The sequence below is a fragment of the Plectropomus leopardus genome, chromosome 15 (assembly GCF_008729295.1).
Source record: "Plectropomus leopardus isolate mb chromosome 15, YSFRI_Pleo_2.0, whole genome shotgun sequence".
In the NCBI taxonomy this organism is placed as follows: Eukaryota; Metazoa; Chordata; class Actinopteri; order Perciformes; family Serranidae; genus Plectropomus; species Plectropomus leopardus.
The window spans coordinates 32,486,150-32,509,509 of NC_056477.1; the positions used below are offsets into that span (position 1 = coordinate 32,486,150).

Genomic DNA, 23,360 nt, shown 5'->3' on the forward strand with positions numbered 1-23,360 from the left:
CACCTATACATTTACTGTATGTAGTAGTAGTAGTAGAAGTAGTAAAGGCAAATATGTCACAGAAAAAAAAGAAAAAGAAAAAAGTTGTATAAAGATGGACAAGGAGGGACAAAGACACAGTCAACCAGTCAGCTGTGTGTGTGTATTTAGGACATTTTCATGTTGCAGCTTTAACTTTACAGAGGGATTCTTAATAAAGCAATGTTAAAAATCTAAACATGATATTCACAGCAGAGAGAGAGAGAGAGATATTTATGAATATTTATTATATGTGTGTCTGTGCCTGTGTGTGTGTGTGTGTGTGTGTGTGTGTGTGTTAGTGTGTTGTGTCAGAGAGAGAGAGAGAGAGAGAGAGAAAGAGAGAAAGAGAAGGGGGGGGGGGGGGTTAGTTTTAAACCTGAAACTTCTGAAGGCTTAAATCTGTTATCTTCTTGTTAACATGCATCTTTGTATTGGAGAACACAGCGACACACGAAGAAACATGTCTCTGTGTTTGTGTGTAAGTGGTAGCTTCCTAACACCTGCCCCACTGTAAGGAGAAATTATTATGGGGGGGGGGGGGGTCAATATTGGGGTTGTTTTGATATTGGGGTTGGTTTGATATTGATCAAAACAGTAATATTGACTTCTCCCATCAAGGAAAGTAATTATTAACTATATGAATGAGTTTGCACTTTTATGTTTGGAGGAAGTATAATCCAAAAAAGAAAGAATTCACTTGGTATTAAACTACGCGTAAGACTTTCAGATTGGATTTTTTTCTTGATTTCTAGGACCTTGCTATCAAGTATTGAGAAATGCAGTTACAGTAGCATAGTCATTTCTGACCATGCTGTAGTATCTTTAGAATATAAAACTAGAAAAGAATTGCATGGACCTCCTAGGTGGAGATTTGATACCAAGTGGCTGCAAGACCCGGAGCTTATTTAATTTATCGACTCACAAACAGAATTGTTTTTTCAGGTTAATACATCTGAAACTTCACCATTAATTAGATGGGATGCTTTTAAAACCTATATTAGAGGACAGATATTTAGCTATACCAGTTTTAAATCAAAATAATTAAAAAACCAAATGTTAGAAATTGAAAATGAAATAAAAGTATTAGAAGGTGAAATTTTAAATATGAATACTTTAACGTGAGCAGCACTTAAACATAAATAAACCATACTAAGATAGACTACAATGAACGATCTTTAAAGAAAGCCTTAAACAATCGTTACAAATTTTTCGACCACTGGAAAAAAGCGGGTAAACTGCTTGCCTGGCAAAAAAATATCTCCAGAATGAAAAAATTATTCCAAAATTGGAGTAGTCTAATGGGACCATTACAATGGACCCAATGGAATAAATGAAACATTTAAAATATACTATGAAAAGCTCTATAAATCAGCTCAGTCTACAAACAAAACAAATTTCTTGACAAGCCTGATTTCCCAAGCTATACGATGCCCTTGCATGTATGAAGGGAGGAAAAGCACCAGGCCCAGATGGGCTCCTTGTTAATATACACAAACCTTTAAAGATAGGCTGCTTCCCCCCTTCTTAAGCATGCTAAAAGAGACATTCAGGTCAAACTCCTTGCCACCATCAAATTAGCATTTAAATGTGAATCATATTAGCCCATATCACTTTTAAACTCAGATACTAAGCTTGTAGCCAAAGTTACAGCAATGAGGTTAGAGAGATTCTTGCCGACACTTGTACATGCAGATCAGAATGGTCTGAATCAGTCTTCAGTCAGCTGGAAAAGAAGAACAGCGACATCAGGATGCCTTTTGTTGACTTTGGCTCAGCATTCAACACAATGTCTCCTATGAAGCTGATTGGAAAACTTAACACTCTGGGCTTCAGTACAACACTCTGCAACTGGATACTGGACTTCCTCACATGCAGACCCCAGAGAGTTCAAATTGGCAGTCACACCTACTCTGCAGTAGTGCTCAACACTGTTCACCCATGACTGCACTCGCAGACATCAGGAGAACTCTATTGTAAAGTATGTGGACGACACCACAATCATCGTTCAGCGCTCATACCAGGAGGAAATCCACAATTTTACAGAGTGGTGCACCCAGGACACCCAGGTTAACCACCCAGGTTTAAAAAAAAGCACAGAAATGGCTCTACTTCCTACAGAAACTTATGAAAGACTACATTCCAGAGCAAGATCCTAGTTAACTTCTACATTGGAGCAATAGAAAGCATACTGACTGGAAACATTGCAAACTGGCATGGTTCGTGCACAGACCAGGACAGGAGGGCTCTATAGCGGTTGATTAAAACTGCCCAAAACATCACTGGTTCGCATTTACAGAGCATCAGTGACCTTGGTGAGGTGAGGTGTCTGCACAGAGCCCAAAGGATACTGAAAGACAGCAACCACCCCAGCCCAGCCACAGTCTGTTCCCCCTCCTGCCATCTGGAAAAAGATACAGAAGTTTCCGCTGCCGAACCACCAGACTATGGAGCAGCATCTTTCCCCAGGCTGTGAGACTCCTCAATTCCATTTTCATTTCTTCTCAAACCACGTTTAAGAAAAATGACAATAAACCTACCTTGTACCTTGTTTATCAGAGGCAGGCAGGCATTTCATAATTTGAGAAGGGTGCTCAATGTTATCTAAAATGAAAAAGAAAGTCCAGACACAGCCATTCTATCCCTGGTTGTGGAGAAAGCCTTTGACAGGGTGGAGTGGCTGAATCTATGTGAAATATTGCCAAGATTTGGCCTAGGTGAAAATATTCTGAAATGGATAACTATGCTATATTCTGATCCTAGCGCTGAAATCCTCACCAACACCTTTATCTCTAAACCGTTTAGTCTGTCAAGGGGAACTCGCCAGAGGTGCCCCCTTTCACCCTTGTTGTTTGTACTATCAATAGAACCGCTAGCAATGACAATGAAATCTCATCCGCTAATAACAGGGATAACAATTGGAAATTATGATCGTCATATCGGCCTTTTTGCTGATGATATAATACTTTTTCGAAAAAATCTTACACAGTCTCTGTCAACACTTACAGAACTATTGGAATCCTTTGGGAGTTCCTCAAGCTATAAAGTCAATAATGCAAAGTTATTTTACCTTAAAAAGACAGTCCACCATTTGGGGATGCCTTTCACAATTCACCTTGCGGTTTTACTTATCTGGGGATAAAGGTCACCCCAGATATAAATGAATTAGTTCCAGAGAACTAGAAGCCAATCATACTATCCACATCAGAATCTCTAAAAAGATGGTTGGAGCTGCCCATGTCTTTAATTGAATGTTTTACCAAACATTTTAGATCTATTCCTTTACATCCTCCATCTAACCTTTTCTCTAAATTGAAAAAAAATAATAACTTACTTTATTTGGAAAAACCGATGCACTAGACTTAGTCTCATCTTATTATATTGGCCCTATGAAAGAGGAGGACTCCAAATTCCAAATTTTCTCTAGTATTATTGGGCCGCACAAATCAGAGCACCCATGTTTTGGTTCACAGACGGCTCGACAATACCCTGGGTCACAACTGAAAGTGTCACTACATCTTCTTTACCTTTACAGTTGTACTTGTACTCCAACACACTAAAAAACCTACTAAAAGGTACTGATTATCCATTTGTCAGGAACACTATAATAGTCTGGTACATAATACAAGCACACTTAAATATAGTGTCAGATATATGGCTTTACACCGATATGGGGAAACCACAGATTTTCTCCAGGTAGAGATGACCCCTGGCTTCACATCGTGGGCATAAAGGGTGGTCAGCAAAATTATGGACTTGTATAAGGAAAATGATATGCTCTATAGTTTCACTAATTTGCAAAGAAAGTACATTATTCCTCCAAAGCACTTAAACAATCTCCTTGCAGACCCCCTCTGTCAAGCCTTGAAAAAAACATACTAGACAATCTTGAAGGTCACAGCCAGGTTTCCCTTCTGTATAAACTTATTGTAGATAACTCCAAAGAATCCTCCAACAATAAGAGGCTGGCTTGGTCTGGAGACTCATATGAAGAAAATTCTGAGGATGACTGGAAAATAGTCTGCCAAAATGCACAAAGTCAGACTATTTATACCTTTAAGTGAATGCAATTTAAATGGATTATTCATACATATATAACTTCCTTCCTGTTGCATGGCTTTCATAAAAAAACATTCTGATCTGTGTATTAAATGTGGTCTAGAAGAAGGTACATTATTTCAATGTCTTTGGAGCTGCCCAAAATCGTTTTTTAAAAATGGGAAAAGGTCATGCACTATACATCTGATATTATCTCAATTAAGCTACCTGTCTGCCCTTGGACATTCATCCTTGGGCTTTTTCCACCTGAACTGAATCTTTCAGATACAAAAAAAAAAAACAAGATTGTTACTCGATGGTCATTTCAGGTTAAATACTGTATTTCAACAGCCTGGACTGGAAAAGCACTGGAATGCCAACAGTCAGACACTGGTCTAAAAGTCTCTCTAAATGTTAATTGGAAAAAAATGGAATAACTGATTTACGCTAAAAAAAAGTTCAAAAATACTCAGTTTCTTTCAAATATGGGGACAATTTACTAAATTTCTTGAAAGCCACCTACCAAGATATATGAACATTTGAGAACATGAAGGAATGTATTTAAACAATGTAATGACACTCAACACAATTGCTACCTAAGAATCATATGAGATGTGTGTGTTTTTAATATTTGTTTTGTTCTGTTTAGTTTTTTGTGCCTTAGTTGTTTTTGTTTATGTAAACTTTGTATGTGTATCTGTTGTCTTATATTTTCCTGAAAAACCACAATAAATAAAACAGAAAAATATAACACATTGACCAGAGAGAGGAGAAGCTCCTGAATGCAGACATATCGTGTTTGTCCAGAAAATGTCGAAAAATGTGGGCAAAATCTTGAATTAAAAAACAGGTACTGTCAGCCAATTTCCAGAAATTACTCATCTCAGTTTGTGTTGGAGTAAATCTGGATTTTTTTTTTTGGCTCTCCTCTCATTTGGAGGCTTACTGAGCCAGATATGTAAACTGTTTGCTTCCACAAATACATATGTGCGACTGGAAGAAGTTTTCCTACGTTTTTATGTATATTATGTGTAGATCGACTTTAAATTGTGAGCATCGCTCATCAGGATTTTGGGAAATAAAATGAACAAATTATTAGCATGGCAAATTAAGAGGGTGAAATCTGACACATTTATACACTCGATATTAACAGGGGACGGTAGATAACTTGATGACTCAGTAACCGTAAATGTAGAATTTAAAATCTTTTACAAAGATCTATATAAAACTGAGCAGTATGACGAAAACATTTGAGCAAAAAGACATATGAAGGAATACCTCTCCCCAGATTATAGAATGGTGATTAAAAAAAACAACTTGACACTGACATATCAGAGATAGCAGTCCTCTGAGCCATCAAATCTCTAAAAAAATAAGGCTCCTGGACCAGACAGTTTCCCCATTAAGTACTACAAACCTTCCTCTAAGAAATTACTGACCCCTCTTACAAATATGAATAAAGAAGCTCTGGAAAATAGAAAAATGACTCGTTGGAAGTAGCAACAATCACAATGCTCCCCAAACCAGGGAATGACAAACAGAAGTGGAACTCATACAAGTCCCTCAGCCTCCTAAATGTAGATTATAATGTTTTATCCTAGTCAATTGCCCTCAGACTATTAGATATTATACCAAAGTTAATTCATGCTAACCAAACAGGGTTTGTAAAGATCAGACATGGAGTGGACAATGTGCAGCAACTACTCCATATACTAGATGCTACCCAAAAGAATGGAAAACCTATGCTAATAATATCTATAAACAAGGCATTTGACAGAATTGAGCCAAGCTTCCTCTTCCAGACCCTGAAGGCCATGGACTTTGGAGAGAAATGTATTCAGTGTGTTAAAACACTATTTAATGCTCCCAAAGCCAACATTTTAACAAATTATGTCCTGTCTTAACACTTTCTTGTTATCCAGAGGCTGCCAGCAAGGCTGTCCAAGCTCACCTTCACTCTTTGCACTTGCGATTGAGCCATTAGCCATTTCCATCCAATCCAATCCCACCATTGCAGGAATCAAATATGTTACAAGTGAACATACACTCTCTCTTTACGTAGATTACATCTTATTATATATAACTAATGTGCACATATTAGTTCCCCCATTATGGCAATGCTTAAAAGGAATACAGCGCAGTTTCGGGATATAAATTAAACTATACTTAAAGAGAAATGTTGCCACTAAATATACAAGATAATAATAATAGAAGAGGTTCGAGCTATGTTTAAAGTTGTATAAATTCTTTCAAATGACACCAAAAACATTTACTACTTATTTATTTACTTACTACTTATTAATTTATTTTAAAAATTAAGAATTTCAAAGAAAGATAACTTTTGGGCCTTTTAAAAATGATTTTTGGTTTTATTGGTAGATATCATTTTTGGTTTTATTATATTTTATTATATAGCCTCCAGATTAACATCCCCATTATCATGAGGTTTAGTCAGTATCCAGTTGACTAATTACCCAAATGATGATTTCAGCATTTGGGGGAAACCTTGTCAGATGATGAATCGACTGGCAAAATAAAATATCAGAGTTTAAACTCACTTATAACTAAGTTAGAATCATTTAAAATGTTTTTAAAAAAAGTTGTACATTACCACATTCAATTGTGGATTCTACACACAACAGAAGGAACATAATACAGCAGTAAACACATAACACAGATTGCAAGGCTATTCGAAAACAGCATTGTTGAAATGAGACACATGCACACCAACTCCAAACCAGGTTTTGTGATTTGGAGTCAGTGTGCAGGGCATTTTCTTTTCAGTGATTATCACAGAGACTTACTGTGTGTAAACATTTCATAGAATATTTTACACTCTCTTCTCTCAGTAAATGGGTTGGCTGATAGGGATTCATAAAATTCCACTGTCAGTAGTTCACAGGAATGTCAATCAGCACATCCCAAAGAGGAGGTGAAGAAAAACAATTTGGGTTATTGGTGCTCTCACCTGATGTCCTCCTCATTCTCTGGGAAGCTCCAGTAAGCAATGCGCAGCTGGAGCTGTTCTGGGACAGGGGGGTAGACCTTTTCCACCACCTCAAAAGGGATGTGGAATGCTACCTGTTTTGCTGACAACTCCACCAGTGGAATCACCTGACCATCTGAGGAAGACCACAGAAAAGAGGAAGATCAGCTCAGTCAGTGGGCTGAGAGGCAAAACACTACAAGAAATCTGTGCATTAATTTTCCTTGATTCTATTATCACATTAGTAAAAACACTGAGCTGACTGACCTCAACTACCTTATAAGAAGTATTACAATATTTAAGAGTGACTTAACAGTAGGTTGAACTGTTTCATTCTGTTTTACCATATATATATATATATATATATATATATATATAAATACTACCAATACTATGGGGGGGGGGCTGATTAGGAAATATATTTATAGGTTTAGGAAGGGTAAAATGAAAATTTAAAAACAAAAAGTCACACCCCAGCCACCCACCTCCTCTGATAAATGTCCCTTAGAGGGTTTGGGTCAGGTTTGGGTACGGGTAACACATATAGCCGGGAAAAAGTCTTCAACACAACACCAGACCCTGCCTTGTTACTATAAGCCGACATTCATAACCTCGGGGAAGGAGGGAGAGTGGTGCAGGACCAGAGTGGAGCTGTCAGGAGTCGGCTGCTAGTTTGTCATCCTTTATAAACTTCAAATTGGGGGTCAACCAATATTGGTTTTTCAGAGCTGATACCGATAATGATTATTAGTACTTAATGAGAAAGATATCCTATATTCGAACTGATATGCAATTACAATAATAATAAAATTTAGAATTTGGAATATAACAAACTCCAACACAAAACCTACTCAAATGCCTTTAGCAAATGTTTAACCAAAAATGAAACAGTCAACATCATATGATCAAGTTCCCGGCAACTTGTTTTCAAGTTTTCAAGTTCAGTAAAAATGTAAATAAAAAATGAATGAATAAAAATAGCTTCCTAAGGTTTTACAATGTAAAAGTTCCTCCATGTTGACAATTTCTTTGCACTTTTTCATTAATTTTATCAGCGATCATTAAAATAATACGCCGATACAGATAATCGTCAAAATGTCAAATATTGGCTAAATTTGGGGATAATAGATTTGTATTATGAATGCCAAGACATTATTTAAGATCCACTGAAACCCCAAATGACCAAAAATCGAGATGTTGACATAAATCCACACTTCCCTTATCTAGAAATGAGCGGTTTCATCTTCCAGCTGCTTTTGATAGAGCACACCACATATTTACAATATTATACATCACTTCAATGTTGCAGCTCATTTTAATTACTTTATGCAGCCCTATTCTGAAGAGTTTGTGAATAGCAAAAGGAGTGCATAAAAAAGCATCAAAAGAGGATGTTCTCAAACGCAAGAAAACCCCTGGACTGGACATAGTGTAGTTCATTTATAACCTAACATTAGCATTTACTTCTGGCATCAAGTTCCCGAAAGAGGTGCTCATTTGTGAAGATAATCTTGCTGAACAAAACATGTAGGTATTATAAACATTTTTTGGCACAGATCTTTTTTTCTGCAATGACCCAAAATCAAATGCAAAAATCCTGCTGGCTTTTTGATGAGCTAGCCAGGGAGACACTAACATCCATGTCCACAGACAGAAAAAAAAAGATCACTGGAGTGCTGTATTGTGGTCATGTCGTCACATTTCACAGACACAAGTGTCTGTGTGCGTGTGTGTACTCACAATACACACACACACACACACACACATATATGTATGTATGTATGTATATACGTATTCACATACATACATATACTGATATATAGATATATGTCTACACACCTTTTCTATATATTTATATATCTTTAGTAAACCTTATTTAGCTTTATTGTCCTTGTTTTTAACTGTTATGACAGCAACAGTCAAATTTATTTAATGTGTCAACAAACTATAAGTGATTCTGGTTAACATTGGTTCACTTTTACACTCCTTAGGAAAAATACACCGACTATTTTAAATATTTAAAAAGAATGGAAATTTGTGCGTTTTTAAAGTATGTCCTTCTCCAACCTTTAATCTTGACAGTTGGGAGTTGGGTCCAGCAGACTGCTTCCTCCATCCCCTCCAATTCTGACAGAGGCTCTCGGCCTCTGAGATGAAGGAGCACAGAGAGTCTTCCTCGAACCGGTCCGAGTCTTCGAAGGAGAACCTTTCCCCATCCTCCCACTCGGCGAACATCAGTTCCATTACATCCACTTTAAAATGCTTTTGAGTCCAGAGGACTGCGACTTGAGGCCACAGCCTTTCTTTAATGTAAAATCAAGAGAAAACTCTGCAAACAGTGTCCAACAAGAGTCTCGAGACTGGGGGAGGGGAGGCAACCAGCAACCAAAACACAGCTGAGAGGCTTACCGCTGGGCCCTCAAACACACAGCTACATAATACAAGCTGACAATGCGGTGGTCTCCTTTAAATAGTCTTATGGAATATATATGTGTGTGTGTGTGTGTATATATATATATATATATATATATATATATATATATATATATATAGATAGATAGATATATATATATACACACAAGACAAAACTTTAATTTCAAAGTATCTTTACGTAGCTTCTCTTGTGTTTAGAGGTGGTTACTTAGGCTATATATTAATAAAACTATTAGTTATTTAGATCGATTTAATAATTTACTCCGTATTGCCTAGCTGAGTTGTGGCTCCCTTTACACCCAATAACTTCGAACAAAAGGCCCTGTCTTCCTCTTGATTGAGTTATTGCCGACCGCTGCCGCTGAGACAAACGAGCCAAAAGTATCGTTATTGTCTAATAATGCAAAACTGAAAACGTCCATCCACTATGCAGCTAAGAACGCGAATAAGCCATGTGTTAGAACAGCGCTGGCTAAGGCTAGCGATGTGATAACATCTTCAAGAAGTTGATTTCCTTCACCCAGGCGTCCTAGTCTTTTCTGCCAATGTACTACACTACACTGAATGTCTAGATTTTCTTGTAACATTAACATTTATACCAACCCTGGAAGTACTTAATGACTTTCATTGCAAAATATTTCACCGAGTCGATGTCAAAAAACACTTGGCGTTAGCACTGCCAACTGTCTTTTTTGCTCTACATTTAGTGAGCTAGTGTAATGTTATTATGCTGGGCTGATAATGCAGATAACACATAGCAACGTTAGCCGAAAGGCTAATTAGGCTAATAACGGCATACTGAAAAAACACAAACAGCTGTCATCCGCCGCGTACCACTATATTGAGGTTAAATTTTGTTTTGAACACGACGACGAGTTTGTTCAGGTCTGTTTACCTCCGTTCTCTCTCGGTACAACTACCTTCCATTAGCTAACGTTGTGTTAGCAGTAGAAAGCTAACCTCCAATCGGCTAACTTCAGCTAGCTTAAGTAACTTGGCTGTTTGTTTATATTTACTGTTGACACTTTACATCTTCCGCCCTGGAAGTACTACATGTTTATCTTCTCGACTTTTATATTTTTCTACATACGGTTAACATTTCGATATGAACCCCCCCCCCCCCCCCCCCCCCGCTCCTAGCTTCTGTTTTCCTCTCAGGTATTTGTTTCGGAGCCTCCTCTCTGATGAGGACTGCTTTATTCCTCAGTCCGTTTTGGTGCTCAGATTCCAGTGAGTCCTCCAGATACCTCTTCTCCCGACTGACACCGGTTGTGCTGCCGTCTTATTATCTTATCTGACCTAAAATGAGAACGGGATTCCCAGATGATTTTCAGTATCCCTCTCGCCCGGGCTCCGTTAGAACGGATCTCCCTGCCGGGGGAAGATGGCTCACCTCTCTTGCAGCTCCTCCGCCATCAGCTGATTACAGCTTCCGGTTGCTAGTTCTACACAGGCAGTGGTTAAGTTCGGGTGGAAAAGCGTGCAGTCAAGTTACGTTTCAACAAACATAATACATCTAAGCAATATGTCTTCTTCATCATGCCAATTTTTGCTTCCTTGCCTGCTCTCTCGTCACGTGACCGAGAAAACTAAGGGTTCGTCCATATATTCTCGTTTGATTCCTCTTTCTACGTTTATTTGACCCGGAAATCGATTAAGACCGAAGGGCTGAAAAACACATCAACTGCTTAAATTCACTCGGAGGAGTCGAGGAGAGAGAAGGCTTTCAGAAGACAGGGGTTGCATTATATTATGATAACCTATTTCCTTGCTTCCCTCACTCGACTTCTCTCCTCGCGTCCTAATCCCATCCACAGGAGGTGCGAGCGTCGGAGGCTAGGAAGAAATGGGAGGAGAGAGCAGGCCAGACTGCGAAATGAGAGAACCTCGGTTCCACAGCGTCATTCTGTCTGTTTTCATTCTTTTTTTTTTCGGGGGGGGGGGTTATTCCATACATGAATCGAGCATATTTTCATATTCAGTCAAGTAACAAACAGGAAATAGGACACTTGAACTAGTTAGTGTTTTTAAAGAATTGTTCCATTTCCATTCAAAATAATTTAACCCAAGGGCATTCTTAAAATAAATGTCAAATACTTTCAATGTCATTATTACAAAAGACACAATTTTCAGGAGACTTCTTGTGTGTAAAACAAATATCACTTACCATACGATCACCTTTAACTGTACAGAGAAATGAATGTTGATGAGACAACATTTAAAATAATTGGAGGAAATGTGGTTACACAACTAGAAAGAAATTCCAGTAGCACCAAAACAAACTAGAATGATTACATCAAAAGATTTAATTTTGTGGTATTGTTTTTTGTTGATGTTTGTCACTTTATGTGTCTATGTTACAGTTGAGGAATGCGTCATTTATGTTTTCTTTGTCCTTTACAAATCTTAAAGATTTACTTTGTGACAATTGTTATAGTGATCTGAGACTACAGCACACTGCATGAACTGTTTATGAAGAAAACTAATAGTATCTCACTACACAGGTGGAGCGAGGAGGGAACATGGCAGAGGAGCCCAGAGAAACTAGAGGACACTCACACTTTGGACAAAGCTGCATCCCACCTCCCTGAGACAAGGCATTGGTAATTCCTTCCATCATGGTGAGAAAGTGCTCATTTTCAACAAATCTAAACCTACCCTGTCTATGGTACAGCCTGCATAAAGACCAACTAAAATAATAAAAATAACTTGACAGCTTTGTGAGCAGTCCTTTAGATCAAAATCAACCTATCGATGAAGAGAAAGGGTGATCCATGATAACACTGTGTCTAGTCCCCCCTGTCAATATGAGCCACCCCCATCTTTTGATGTTGGCTTTGATTAGAACGATTTGCTTTCACTTCAAGCATAACTTCTTACAATCTGTCGCTAATTTTCCTCAGACTAATTCATTGTCTGATATCCATAGTTTAAGCTGTGCATGCTCCCCAAATTTAATGATAGTCTTTGTCTCTCTAATGACAGCGGATATTCTATATGATACACTCATTCTTTACCAGAGAGATGCAAAGACTTGTGACTAGGACCATAGAGGCAAAACCCGTACTAACATGTATTGCTCCACACATTGTACTGAAACGATATACTGTTCTTAACAGTGTTACATTTACCACAAGAACAACCATAGACATCATGCACTTCATTGTAACTCAGCTTGTTCCGCCAATAGAAGAGAATCCACATTTTGTATAAGATTGAAACTGACTATGGCTGAATAAACTTTGGACAAAGTGTGTTTCAAAAAAAAAAAAAAAAGTGTGGATTGATGCAGTAAATACACACTTGGGCACTATAGACACCCCGCTGCACAGCTGAGGTGTGAATGGTTCTAATTAGCATTTGACTAACACTGGCATCTGACCTGGCTGGTCTCCCACACAACCATTGAATGAAACCACAGACGTTTCAAAATGAAAATCACCTGTGATTGGATAGTAAAACACTCCCTCGTTGGTCACCTTTGAGACATGGGTATGGTGGTTTGACCCTCCCGTTAATATTACTATTATAATAATACTTACTCTTATTACTATTATTTTATTAATAGTAGTAGCCTATTAGTATATTATCATTATTATTGTATCTTTATTTTTTATTATTACTATTATACAGTTACTGAAGACACCTGTCACAATATCAGCTGAGAATAAAAGACACATTTGCCAGGAATATATTGAAAATAGTAATGCTTCATTTCATAAACAAAAGAACAAAAATAAACAACAGAGCAGAGTTGTTACATGAGATGCTTGAAATGCAGTCTTTGCTGCTTTTGGGTCGCATGCTGTCGGTGCCGGTCTGAATGAAGGCAGCACGATACGCAGCCTTTTGTGGTGTGTTGCTACATATTTTAGGTTCCCTTCAGTCTCTCCTCAAGAAGAGCATATAGTTCAGAGAGCTCCTGGCTTCTAAAGGATGGTGGCCACACAATCCGTAGCTTCCCTGTCAGCGGTGCAGTCGTCCTCATCAGATATCATGTCTATTGTGATTCTTCTCCAAATATCCATTTTCCTTTTTGGTCAAGACAGCTCTCCTCGCTTCCAGCAACTGAAAACGCAAGTAGTACAATTAGTTCTGATATTATAGCTGCTAGACATTTTTGATCCCATTCAGCAGAGTGCATTCAGCTTTTTTCTTTAAATCTTACCTTTGTATCGGGTCATAGCGCCTGTCGTTTCACTCGGTTTTGGAGACGTCGCAGTTTCTTATAAAAACAACATCAAAGTCACTTTGGTGAGCAAATATCCGGGCTTGAACAGCAGGCATAGTCAATGTGGCACATTACACATTTAGATAGACATGTTTAATTCCATTCAGCACAGTACATTCAGCTTTTTTTTCTTTAAATCTTACCTTTGTATCGGATCATAGCGCCTTTCGTTTCACTCGGTTTTGGAGACGTCGCACAGTTTCTTATAAAAATAACATCAAAGTCACTTTGGTGAACAAATATCCGGGCTTGAACAGCAGACATAGCCAATGTGGTACGTAACACATTTATATTCTTGAATTTGAACATGTAATTCACTCAGACTCACGCACCTAATATCTCCTCACTGGTCGTTGTCCTGCCTGTCCCCCTCCTGCTGCATCAGTTGTTTGTGATGAGGATCAGCTGCAGCGTCTCGATGCAGCTCATTCGAAACAATGATTCCAGTGCCTCTTCAACTGCTTACCGTAATTTTGCCATCTTGGTCTTGCTTTGTACTGAGCTCTGTCTTGCTACTCTGATATTTTTGGGTATGTTTCCATGTTAACAAACACACGCACTTCGTCTCGTTCCCTGTGTGCGTTCAAATTTCCGAGGAAAAAAACGAGACCATGAGAAAATGACCAGCCACACATGGACATTGAAATTTCCATCCAATCGGGACACAGGAGGTGGGACAAAGCCTTCGCAACCCTTGCTGTTTGGCTCAGACTCCTGTTTCCCTGGCGAGTCAATGCGCAGAGATTGATGATGTAACCACGCCCACTGCGGAGCCTCTGGATGTCTAAACAGAGCATATGTGATATCAGTGGAAAGCTTAGATTCTACACATTATGAGTTTTAAAATCATGTTCACAGGGGCAGATTTAGAATATTGGGGGCCTGGTACCCCAGCCTAACCGCCCTGTTTTGATTTCACCCATTCTCTAAGTTATACTGCTCTCTAACTCTTACAGGTGATGAAGAGTTGCAGGAAGTTTGCTATAAATTACATTTAAACACAGGAGACCCCCCCCCCCCCCAATCAACAGCACAGACATCAAGGCATGCCATCCTCTCCCTTGGAGAAAAAAGCAGTGACAAACCGGCCATAATATTCCGATTTACCTGCTGGAAAAGCAAGAATGCACTGCTTAGACAAGGAAGGAAGCTGACAGGATCCAATGTCGATGTGAATGAACATCTCACAAAGAAAAACCACACACTCTATGTTCTGCTCTTGCTTTACTGGACAGCTTAGCAGATAGCTAACATCTTATCCATAATATAAGACCCAGGAAACTGAAGTTGAGTTGAGGGCTTTAGTTTGAATATCTTTCTTTTGTAAAACTGTGAAAACATGAAACAATAAAATTACAAACAGCTCATACACATAACATTGCAAACAACACAATACAGCATAAAGCTGTTGCATAAGTAAATAAACAATCTCAAATATGAACCATAAAGGCCCAGTTAGCATCCAAGCTCATTTTAGCATTGTTCATCAAAGGCAGATGCTAATTGCAGTTAGCAGCCTTTACAACTCTACACAACCTAACAGAAAACACATAATTAGCCTTTTTGAATGTGCGCTGCAGTATGAAGTTCCATACACACAAAAATACTTACAGACTTTGATCTTCAGAGGATAAATGGTTGTAAAGCTGTTACATGTGCTCTTAACAGAGTGAAACTTAACTGAGCTACCTACTGCAAGCAAAAAGGGACATAAAACATGAATGCATTACATTTTTACACCATTAAGTGTCTCCACATGTCACACAAAGAATGTGGGGCAGTACTCTCTACATAAAGATGGACAACATGACAGTCCTCCCAGAGTGTAACTATGCATCCTCTATTGCCCTCTGGTGTCTGACTGCAGTATAGGTCCGAAGACCTGCCTCTCCATGACAGTGAATAGGGCATAGGCCAAACTAAAAACTCAAAGTACATGCCAAATAATTTTTTTCCCAAAGATGGTTTCTGTCACTGATGGTAGTTGTCATTGCCCTGATGTTTGTTCAAGTGTTTGTTTTTATGATTTGTTTGGTTTTAATGAGTTATTAAATAATACAAAAGGGGGCTTTTCTGCCATGATTGACAGCTGCGACTGCCTATCCATGCACTTGCATTCAATGGAGCTGCTCACGATTAGTTGGATGGATGTATTGGTGGAAACTCCCCCCACTACAGATATTACTACTGCGCAGACGCTGGCTCCCAGTGACATCACCCTTGACATATGGCAATGCCCATATCTTGGATATTTTAACCTTACTTCTGCATAGCGGGGATAAGTGGGGGTGAGTCATTCATCTTAAAATACAGTCTATGAGAAAAACACAAACATTGCTAGAAAGCACAACCCCTAAGGACACAGAACATAATGCAATCAACATGGACCGCAAACTGTAAGGTGTTCATCACACTAAATGGGTCACCAGAGGAGGTCAAAGTGCTGGTCATCAAGACATTGTTGAACTAGAAACTGATGATGGGGTAGACTGATTATAAACTTGGTAAATCAAGGAGTGATACTGATGTACCGGAGGAGTTTTTGGAGCAGCAAATCTCAAAAGAGGAAAGCTTGGACGAAATAGATGGTGAAATGGAGAAAGAAACAAAGAGGGATGATTTGGAAAATTAAGTTTCAAGAGTTTTAGAGTACAGAGAACATATAACACTGAGGAAAACAAAAATAAGATGTGCACGCAGGAAAGAGCAAGCAGACACAATGGGTCCATTCCAATACGTTAACCCAACTCCAAGCATCCTCCACTCCCCTCCTTCCTCACGTCATAGTCCCCGGAGGAGTTGAGGAGGAGATGCAAGGAGAGACGAGGGGAAGCTGTGAATTGGGAAATCCTCAGTCCCACAGCATCAGTCTGAAGTGGCATCAGTAACAGATGACATGCTGCACAGCTGATCAGCTGTCCGTCTGACAGGGAGATAAGAATACTTTAAAATCTGATTCATATAGGGATCAGGGTTATAATTATTTTGGCCATTTGTTTCCTTGTGTTATTTATCTGCACAGTTATACACCACACAGCCTCTCTGTGTAAGAATGTGTGTTAGTGATGACCCCTCCCCTCCAGGTGAACTCATTGAAAAATATCGCAGAATTTGTGCGGACGGGTCATAAAGTGACAGAGCAGGATTCTAAGTAATTTATTAATAATTAAAAAAAGCAACAGCGATATTGTGCGATCACCTCCTCCTCTCTCTCCTCCTCCTTCTCCTCTCTCTCCACCTCTTCCTCTCCTCTCTCTTCAGCTCCTCCTCTCTCCCCTCCTCCTCCTCTTCTCTCTCTATCTCTGTCACACAGCAGCAGCTTCATCATCAGCTGCTTAACTGCTTTATTCTGCATCTGAGCAGGAACAAGTGTTTAAGTCCAACATATTTAGATTAACTTCTGTTGTCATAATCCCTCTGCACATACGAAGGTTGTTTAACAGCACGTTTTAATATCAAGGACGCATCTCTGTGTCCACACTGAACAGTCTACATGAAATATACACTAACATCACATAAACAAACCTCTGTAGGATATCAGCGGTGTGCACAAGATCATACTGGAGATGTAATCACATAAAACATGGGTGAGAACTTGTTGTCTTTGTGCTGATGCCGATACCATGTAGAAACACACAGTTTCATTGTGTGTGGTTCGGGTTCAGGTCATTGATTAATGCGTGTTAATGGGTCGGCATGTAGATTAGTTCTAATAAAGGGTGACCTGACCCATGAATCATTGATTAAAACGTCAATTTAAAAAAATCAAAAACAAAAAAGGCCTAAGTGAAATAAGCTGCTGATATGTGTGATGCCAAAACACTTAAAATTAAAATATCCTAAAACCTCTTCACTGTTAGTTTTATCACACATAATTAGATGGCACATTAAATCAGGCCTACGTTTCATCATGTGACAGTGTTCTATGATATTATCTATAGATCTCTTTCGTGACTGTGCAGAATGAGCGCTGAGAGAATAAACTGTGTAAATAAATAAGACGCGTGAGGAGTTGCAGCAAATATATGATCCAATGCAAATGAAGAATCTCTGTGACCCTCTGGGAGCTCCTTAGTTTCGCCACTCAATAAAAGACTTCCGTGTAGGATACACCGGTGTATCCTCGCTCTGGGCTCCTCCAAAAGCCTCCTCTCTCCTCCATCCTCGCCTCCCCCAAGTGCATTTGTGCAGTTAAAAGATCCTCCAAGACGACGGAAGGAAAACGATTTCCGGGTCACTGGAGAAGGTAGGAAGGGAGGAAGCATAAATTAACGTACTGTAAAGGACCCAATGTCTGTAATGTCCTATGAATCAGACCCCATGTGTAATTCTGTGAAACTGCCAAAACTTGCAAATGAACAAGATTTAGGAGACATCAGCCAATCGCAGTACTCTTGGGGACAGCTTGAGATAGCTGTGAACAATAATCCCAGTCTGACAAAAACAGACAAATTCAGTTTTATGGTAAATGGACTGTACTTGCATAGCACTTTTCTAGTCTTTTCAACTACTCAAAGCCCTTTCACAGCACATGTCACATTCACCCATTCACACAGTACTGGCAGAGGCTACCGTACAAGGTGTCACCGACTAGGTAGTAACCATTCATAAGCATGCACACTCCAATGACACGGCATCGGGAGTAAATTGGGGTTCAGTATCTTGCCCAAGGATACTTTGACATAAGGACAGAAGGAGCCAGGGAACTAACCACTGGCCTTCCTATCAGAGGACGACCACTCTACCTCTGAGCCACAGCTGCCCAAAATGAGATGGTATCTCACTGGCACAGCCACTAATGTTGTTGCAGGATCGCCATTAACTGAAGCCAATTATGATAACGCCATTCAGCTGCTACAGAACAGATTTGGCAGAAAAGATTTGGTGATTAATGCACATTTAACAAAACTTATAAATCTTAATCCTGTTAATAATGGCAGTGACATTAAAGCCCACAGATATTTGAACGATAACTGAGAAGTACAGATTTGTGGTTTGGCTTCAATAGGAATTGTCTCTGACACTCTGTTGTGCCCCATTCTAATGCAGCTTACACCTGAGGAGATGACTTTGGAGTTTGGCAGACAAGTTGAAGAGGATGATATCTGGAAGGTTAAAGAACCTATGAGCTTCATTCAGAAGGAGGTGGACAGCCAAGAACGCATTGCAAACATGACCAAAAGCGCAAAGGAAAGCACAAGTAAGGAACATGAAAAGGAAATGCCAGGTGCATGGGAAATGTGCACCAAATGATAGAATATGATCACAGTATCATCTCTTTATGATTCCAATGAAATGGACAGACAAACTTGCCTTTTCTGTGAGAAACACAGTCACATGTCTTAACAGTATAATTAGAAGTTTGTGCCTGAAAAACAAGACAAATTAAGAAGACAGGGAAGATGCTTTGTGTGCTTTGGAAGACATGTTGCCAAGAACTGTCATACCAAAGGCATTTCTTTTGAAATATGTAACCGTCGACATCATAAAGCCCTTGTGGTCCCATGATGGAAGTGAATTCACTCAGGAAAATGAGCCAGCAGATGCAATGATTTCAGTTTCCCCCAGTGAATCTTAACAAGAAACAGTTCTCCAGACCTCCACTGTCGGGAAAGGGACTCCAGTAAAATGACAACTCACCTGCTGTCTGTTAGATGAGGAGTCAGCGAAGCTTTATGCATCAAGATATCTCCCAGGCCGTAAACCTGCCTCAAAGTAGGTGAAGAGATTTTAAAACCAAAACATTTGACTCCAGCTCTCCACAAAAAAATCACTTGCAATAAAGGCAAATTAAGATTGAGCAACATCAGAAATGGCCAAAGTGTAGATCTAGAAGTTTTAGAAGAACTGCCAGTGTGTTCTTCTATTATGAGAGGCCAGAAAGGCCACAAAGGCATGCAACTGGCCGACACTGTGGTAAGTGGAACGAAGATGTAGGAACTGGAAGTCCTCATAGGCGGTGATCATTTATGGGAAGTTGTGTCTTAAAAATTAGAGCACCTCTCTGAATCACTGGTTACACTGGACAGTAAGTTTGGATGGCTTATTCAAGGAACTGTATCCATGCTTAACATAGCTGAGACAAAACCCCCAACTTGTTCTTCCCTCAACCTGTCCATGTGTTTGCTCGTGGGTCCTCCCTCACCCACAGTTCCCCTCACATAATCTGGCCAACCATGGACTCAGCAAATCCAGACTCCATTAAGGACGCGCTCTCCAGTCAAGGAGCTCTCATTGGACGCCATGAGGATATGCTACACGGAGTAATGGAATCCCTGCAGAACCTCAACGGTCACATCTCTTATGGGGGTGTTTATTCGGGGACTTTCCGAGGAATTGAAGGACGAATTAGCATCCCGTGATGACCCCACATCCCTTCAGAGTCTAATCCTTCTCACTATCAAAATTGATATATATATTGATCGCCTCAGGGAGAGACATAGATATAGGGATAGAGTAGGTCGACCCCGTAGATCCATTCGACCTCCCGCAGAACACCTCCCTTCAATGGTCCCTAGCGCCCCTCAGACCGTTTCCCAGCCTCGTGCGCCCCCTGTAGCCCTGGAGCAGCCCGTGCAGTTGGGTCGTGCCCGCCTTACCCCTGCGGAACGCCAACACAGGAGGAACCACAACCTGTGCATTTATTGTGGCATAGCCGGTCACTACATGACCCACTGTCCCTCACTGCCAAAAGACAGGGCTCATCAGTGACAGAGAGTGCACTGGTGAGCCAAACCTCCTCTCCCTCCACTTCCTGCTCTTCCCCTCAGGTTTCTCTGCCCACCACCATCCATTGGAATAGCTACTCCCTCCAGACCCAAGTGTTAATCAACTCAGGGGCTGATGACAACTTTATTGATGATGACTGGGCTGAAAGGAGCGGTCTTCTTTCTTGAGCCCCTGGAGAATCCTAAAAAGCCTGCCTTGGACGGCAGGCTGATCGCCTCCATCACACATTGCACCTCTGCCATTTCTCTCAGCATGTCAGGTAACCATCACGAGACTATTAAGTTTTTCATTCTCCCATCTCCTGTAGTTTTAGGTTTACCTTAGCTCCAGGCCCACAACCCCCAGATCGATAGGAAGACCTTGTCTATCACGGGCTGGAGCTTCCAGTACCACTCCCTGTGTCTCCTCGCCGCATCACCGGCCCATTCCCACTCAGTACCTCCTCCAGTCCCACCTGATTTGTCCTCAGTGCCCCCTGAGTATCATGACCTCGCTACGGTGTTTAGCAAGGAGCTAGCCCTGTCCCTACCCCCTCACTACCCTAGACCTTCTCCCTGGAGCCACCCTTCCCATGAGCCGTCTTTACAACCTCTCATGTCCCAAGAGGGAGGCCATGGAATCCTATATTCAGGACTCACTGAAAGCGGGTCTCATTCGCCCCTCCTCCTCTCCTTTAGGCGCCGGGTTCTTCTTTGTTAAAAAGAAGGACTCTTCCCTCTATCCATGTATTGATTTTCGTGGTCTAAATGAAATCACCATCAAAAATAAGTATCCTCTTCCCCTCATCAACCCCACCTTTGAGCCCCTCTGCCACTCTCAAATCTTCAGTAAGCTGGACCTCCATAACGCCTACCATTAGGTACGCATCAAGAAAGGAGACTGTCAGGGTTTGAGGTTTCTGTCCGTCACTTCCTGTTTTATTTTGTATTCTCCCCTTCCCCTGTGTTGTCTCTGAGTTTACTTCCTCCCTTTGTTCCCTTTCCCGCCACTGGTGATTACCCTAATTTGCCTCACCCGTGTCTCGTGCTGCCCCACCCTCGTGTGTATATAAGCCAAGCTCTCCCTTCCCTCTGTGCTAGTTCATCTTGTCTTCCCTGTGAGCAAACTACCCAGCATTTTTGTATATTGATTCCTTGTGTATGATCTTTGTGACCAATTTCCAGACCTGTGAGCTTTGCCTGATCCTTTTGTACCTTTGCCGTGAGTTTTTGATTCCTGTGTACCGACCTTGGACTGCAATTAAGACCATGGTTCTGCCTAATCCTCTGAGTGCTGTTGCATTACTGTGTCCTCCTTCAACACTCCCCTTGGCCACTTCGAGTATCTGGTGATGCCCTTTGGTTTGACTGTTTTCCAGGCCCTGATAAATGACATCCTGAGAGACATGTTTGGTCAGTTTGTGTTTGTGTATCTCGACAACATTCTCATCTTCTCCTGCACCTTGGAGGAACACAGGCAGCACGTGAGGCTCTCTGAGAATCGACTCTTCGTAAAACCTGAGAAGTGTGAATTCCACTCCCCCTCAGTCAGCTTTCTTGGCTACATCATAGCCAAGGGGCAACTGCAGTCGGGACCCCCCAAGATCCTGGCCATCACAGAGTGGCCCACTCCCTCCTCCCGTAAGGAGCTGCAACGCCTCCTTGGGTTCGCCTATCGTCGCTTCATTCGTGACTATAGCAACGTGGCTGCCCCTCTGACCCGACTCACTTCAATTAAAATCCCTGAAGCGGACTTTACCTTCACACGACTCAAGTCACTGTTTACCAGTGCCCCTGTGCTTATCCACCCCAACCCGTCCCTGCAATTTGTGGTGGAGGTGGACGCTTCTGACACTGGTGTGAGGGCAGTCCTTTCTCAGAGAGATCCCAAGACCCAGAAGCTCCATCCTTGTGCTTTCTTCTCTTGTTGCCTCTCTCCAGCAGGAAGAAATTACAAAGTTGGTAACAGAGAGCTGCTGGCTGTGGTATTAGGTCTGCGGGTGTGGAGGCACTGGCTGGAGGGTTCCGAGCTCCCTTTTTATCATCTGGACAGACCACAGAAATATCGCCTACCTTCGTTCCGTTAAGCGCCTTAACCTCCGACAAGCCCGCTGGTCCCCTTTCCTCAGTCATTTTCATGTTACCCTCTCTTACCGCCCTGGCACCCGCAACAACAAAGCAGACTCCCTTTCCTGGATTCACTCTCCCCCCTCCGACTCTGGCAAGTCTGATCCCATCATTCTGGCTTCCTGCGTTGTGGGCGTTGCTAAGTGGGAGATTGAGGAGGTGGTGGGACGGGCTCAGCGTGATCAACTGGACCCTGGAGATGGACCCCCCATCCTTCTTTTCGTTCTTGAGTCCACCCGTTCTCCAGTTCTCCAGTGGGGTCACTCTTCTAAACTCACCTGTCACCCCGGAGCCAAAAGAACACTCTTCTTCCTGCGTCAGTGGTTCTGTTGGCCGAGTATGGAGAGGGTCACCAGAGAGTTTGTGGTGACCTGCTCTGTCTGTGCTCAAGGCAAGGCTTTTCATCGTCCTCCGGCTGGTTTGCTGTGCCCCCTACCCATCCCTAGTCGTCCCTGGTACCACATCGCCGTGGACTTCGTCACAGGTTTGCCTCCCTCTGAGGGTAATATGGTGATTTTGACTATTGTGGATCACTTCTCCAAATCTGTTCACTATGTGCCTTTACAAAAGTTACCGTCAGCTCTCGACACTGCTCATGTGCTAGTTCAACATGTTTTCAAGCTACATGGATTACCCTTGGACATTGTGTCAGATCGTGGTCCCCAGTTTGCATCGCAGGTGTGGAGATCGTTCTACAAGTCGCGGGCGCAGCAACCAGCCTCTCTTCTAGGTACCTTCCTCAGACCAACGGCCAGATAGAGCGGACCAACCAGGACCTGGAGGCGGCTTTGCGTTGCATCGCTGCCCACCACCCTGTTTC

The 23,360-nt window shown here is 41.2% G+C and overlaps 1 protein-coding gene and 1 long non-coding RNA gene across 2 annotated transcripts in view; both read right to left on the reverse strand.

The window, feature by feature from the left end:
* Positions 1 to 11,058, reverse strand: part of LOC121954428 (zinc finger SWIM domain-containing protein 8-like) — an 89,528-nt gene extending 78,470 nt beyond the window's left edge. The window contains 3 exon segments of the mRNA XM_042501922.1: positions 7,025 to 7,178; positions 9,110 to 9,130; positions 9,133 to 11,058. Coding sequence (XP_042357856.1) covers positions 7,025 to 7,178; positions 9,110 to 9,130; positions 9,133 to 9,286 — 329 coding nt within the window. The 5' untranslated portion in view covers positions 9,287 to 11,058.
* A 2,223-nt stretch (positions 11,059 to 13,281) lies between these two features.
* LOC121954247 lies at positions 13,282 to 14,270 on the reverse strand. The gene is made up of 4 exons (XR_006106558.1): positions 14,039 to 14,270; positions 13,850 to 13,908; positions 13,644 to 13,700; positions 13,282 to 13,543 (listed from the first exon to the last, which is right to left on the reverse strand). It is a non-coding gene; the product is annotated as an uncharacterized LOC121954247 (long non-coding RNA).
* Between the last annotated feature and the right edge of the window lie 9,090 nt (positions 14,271 to 23,360).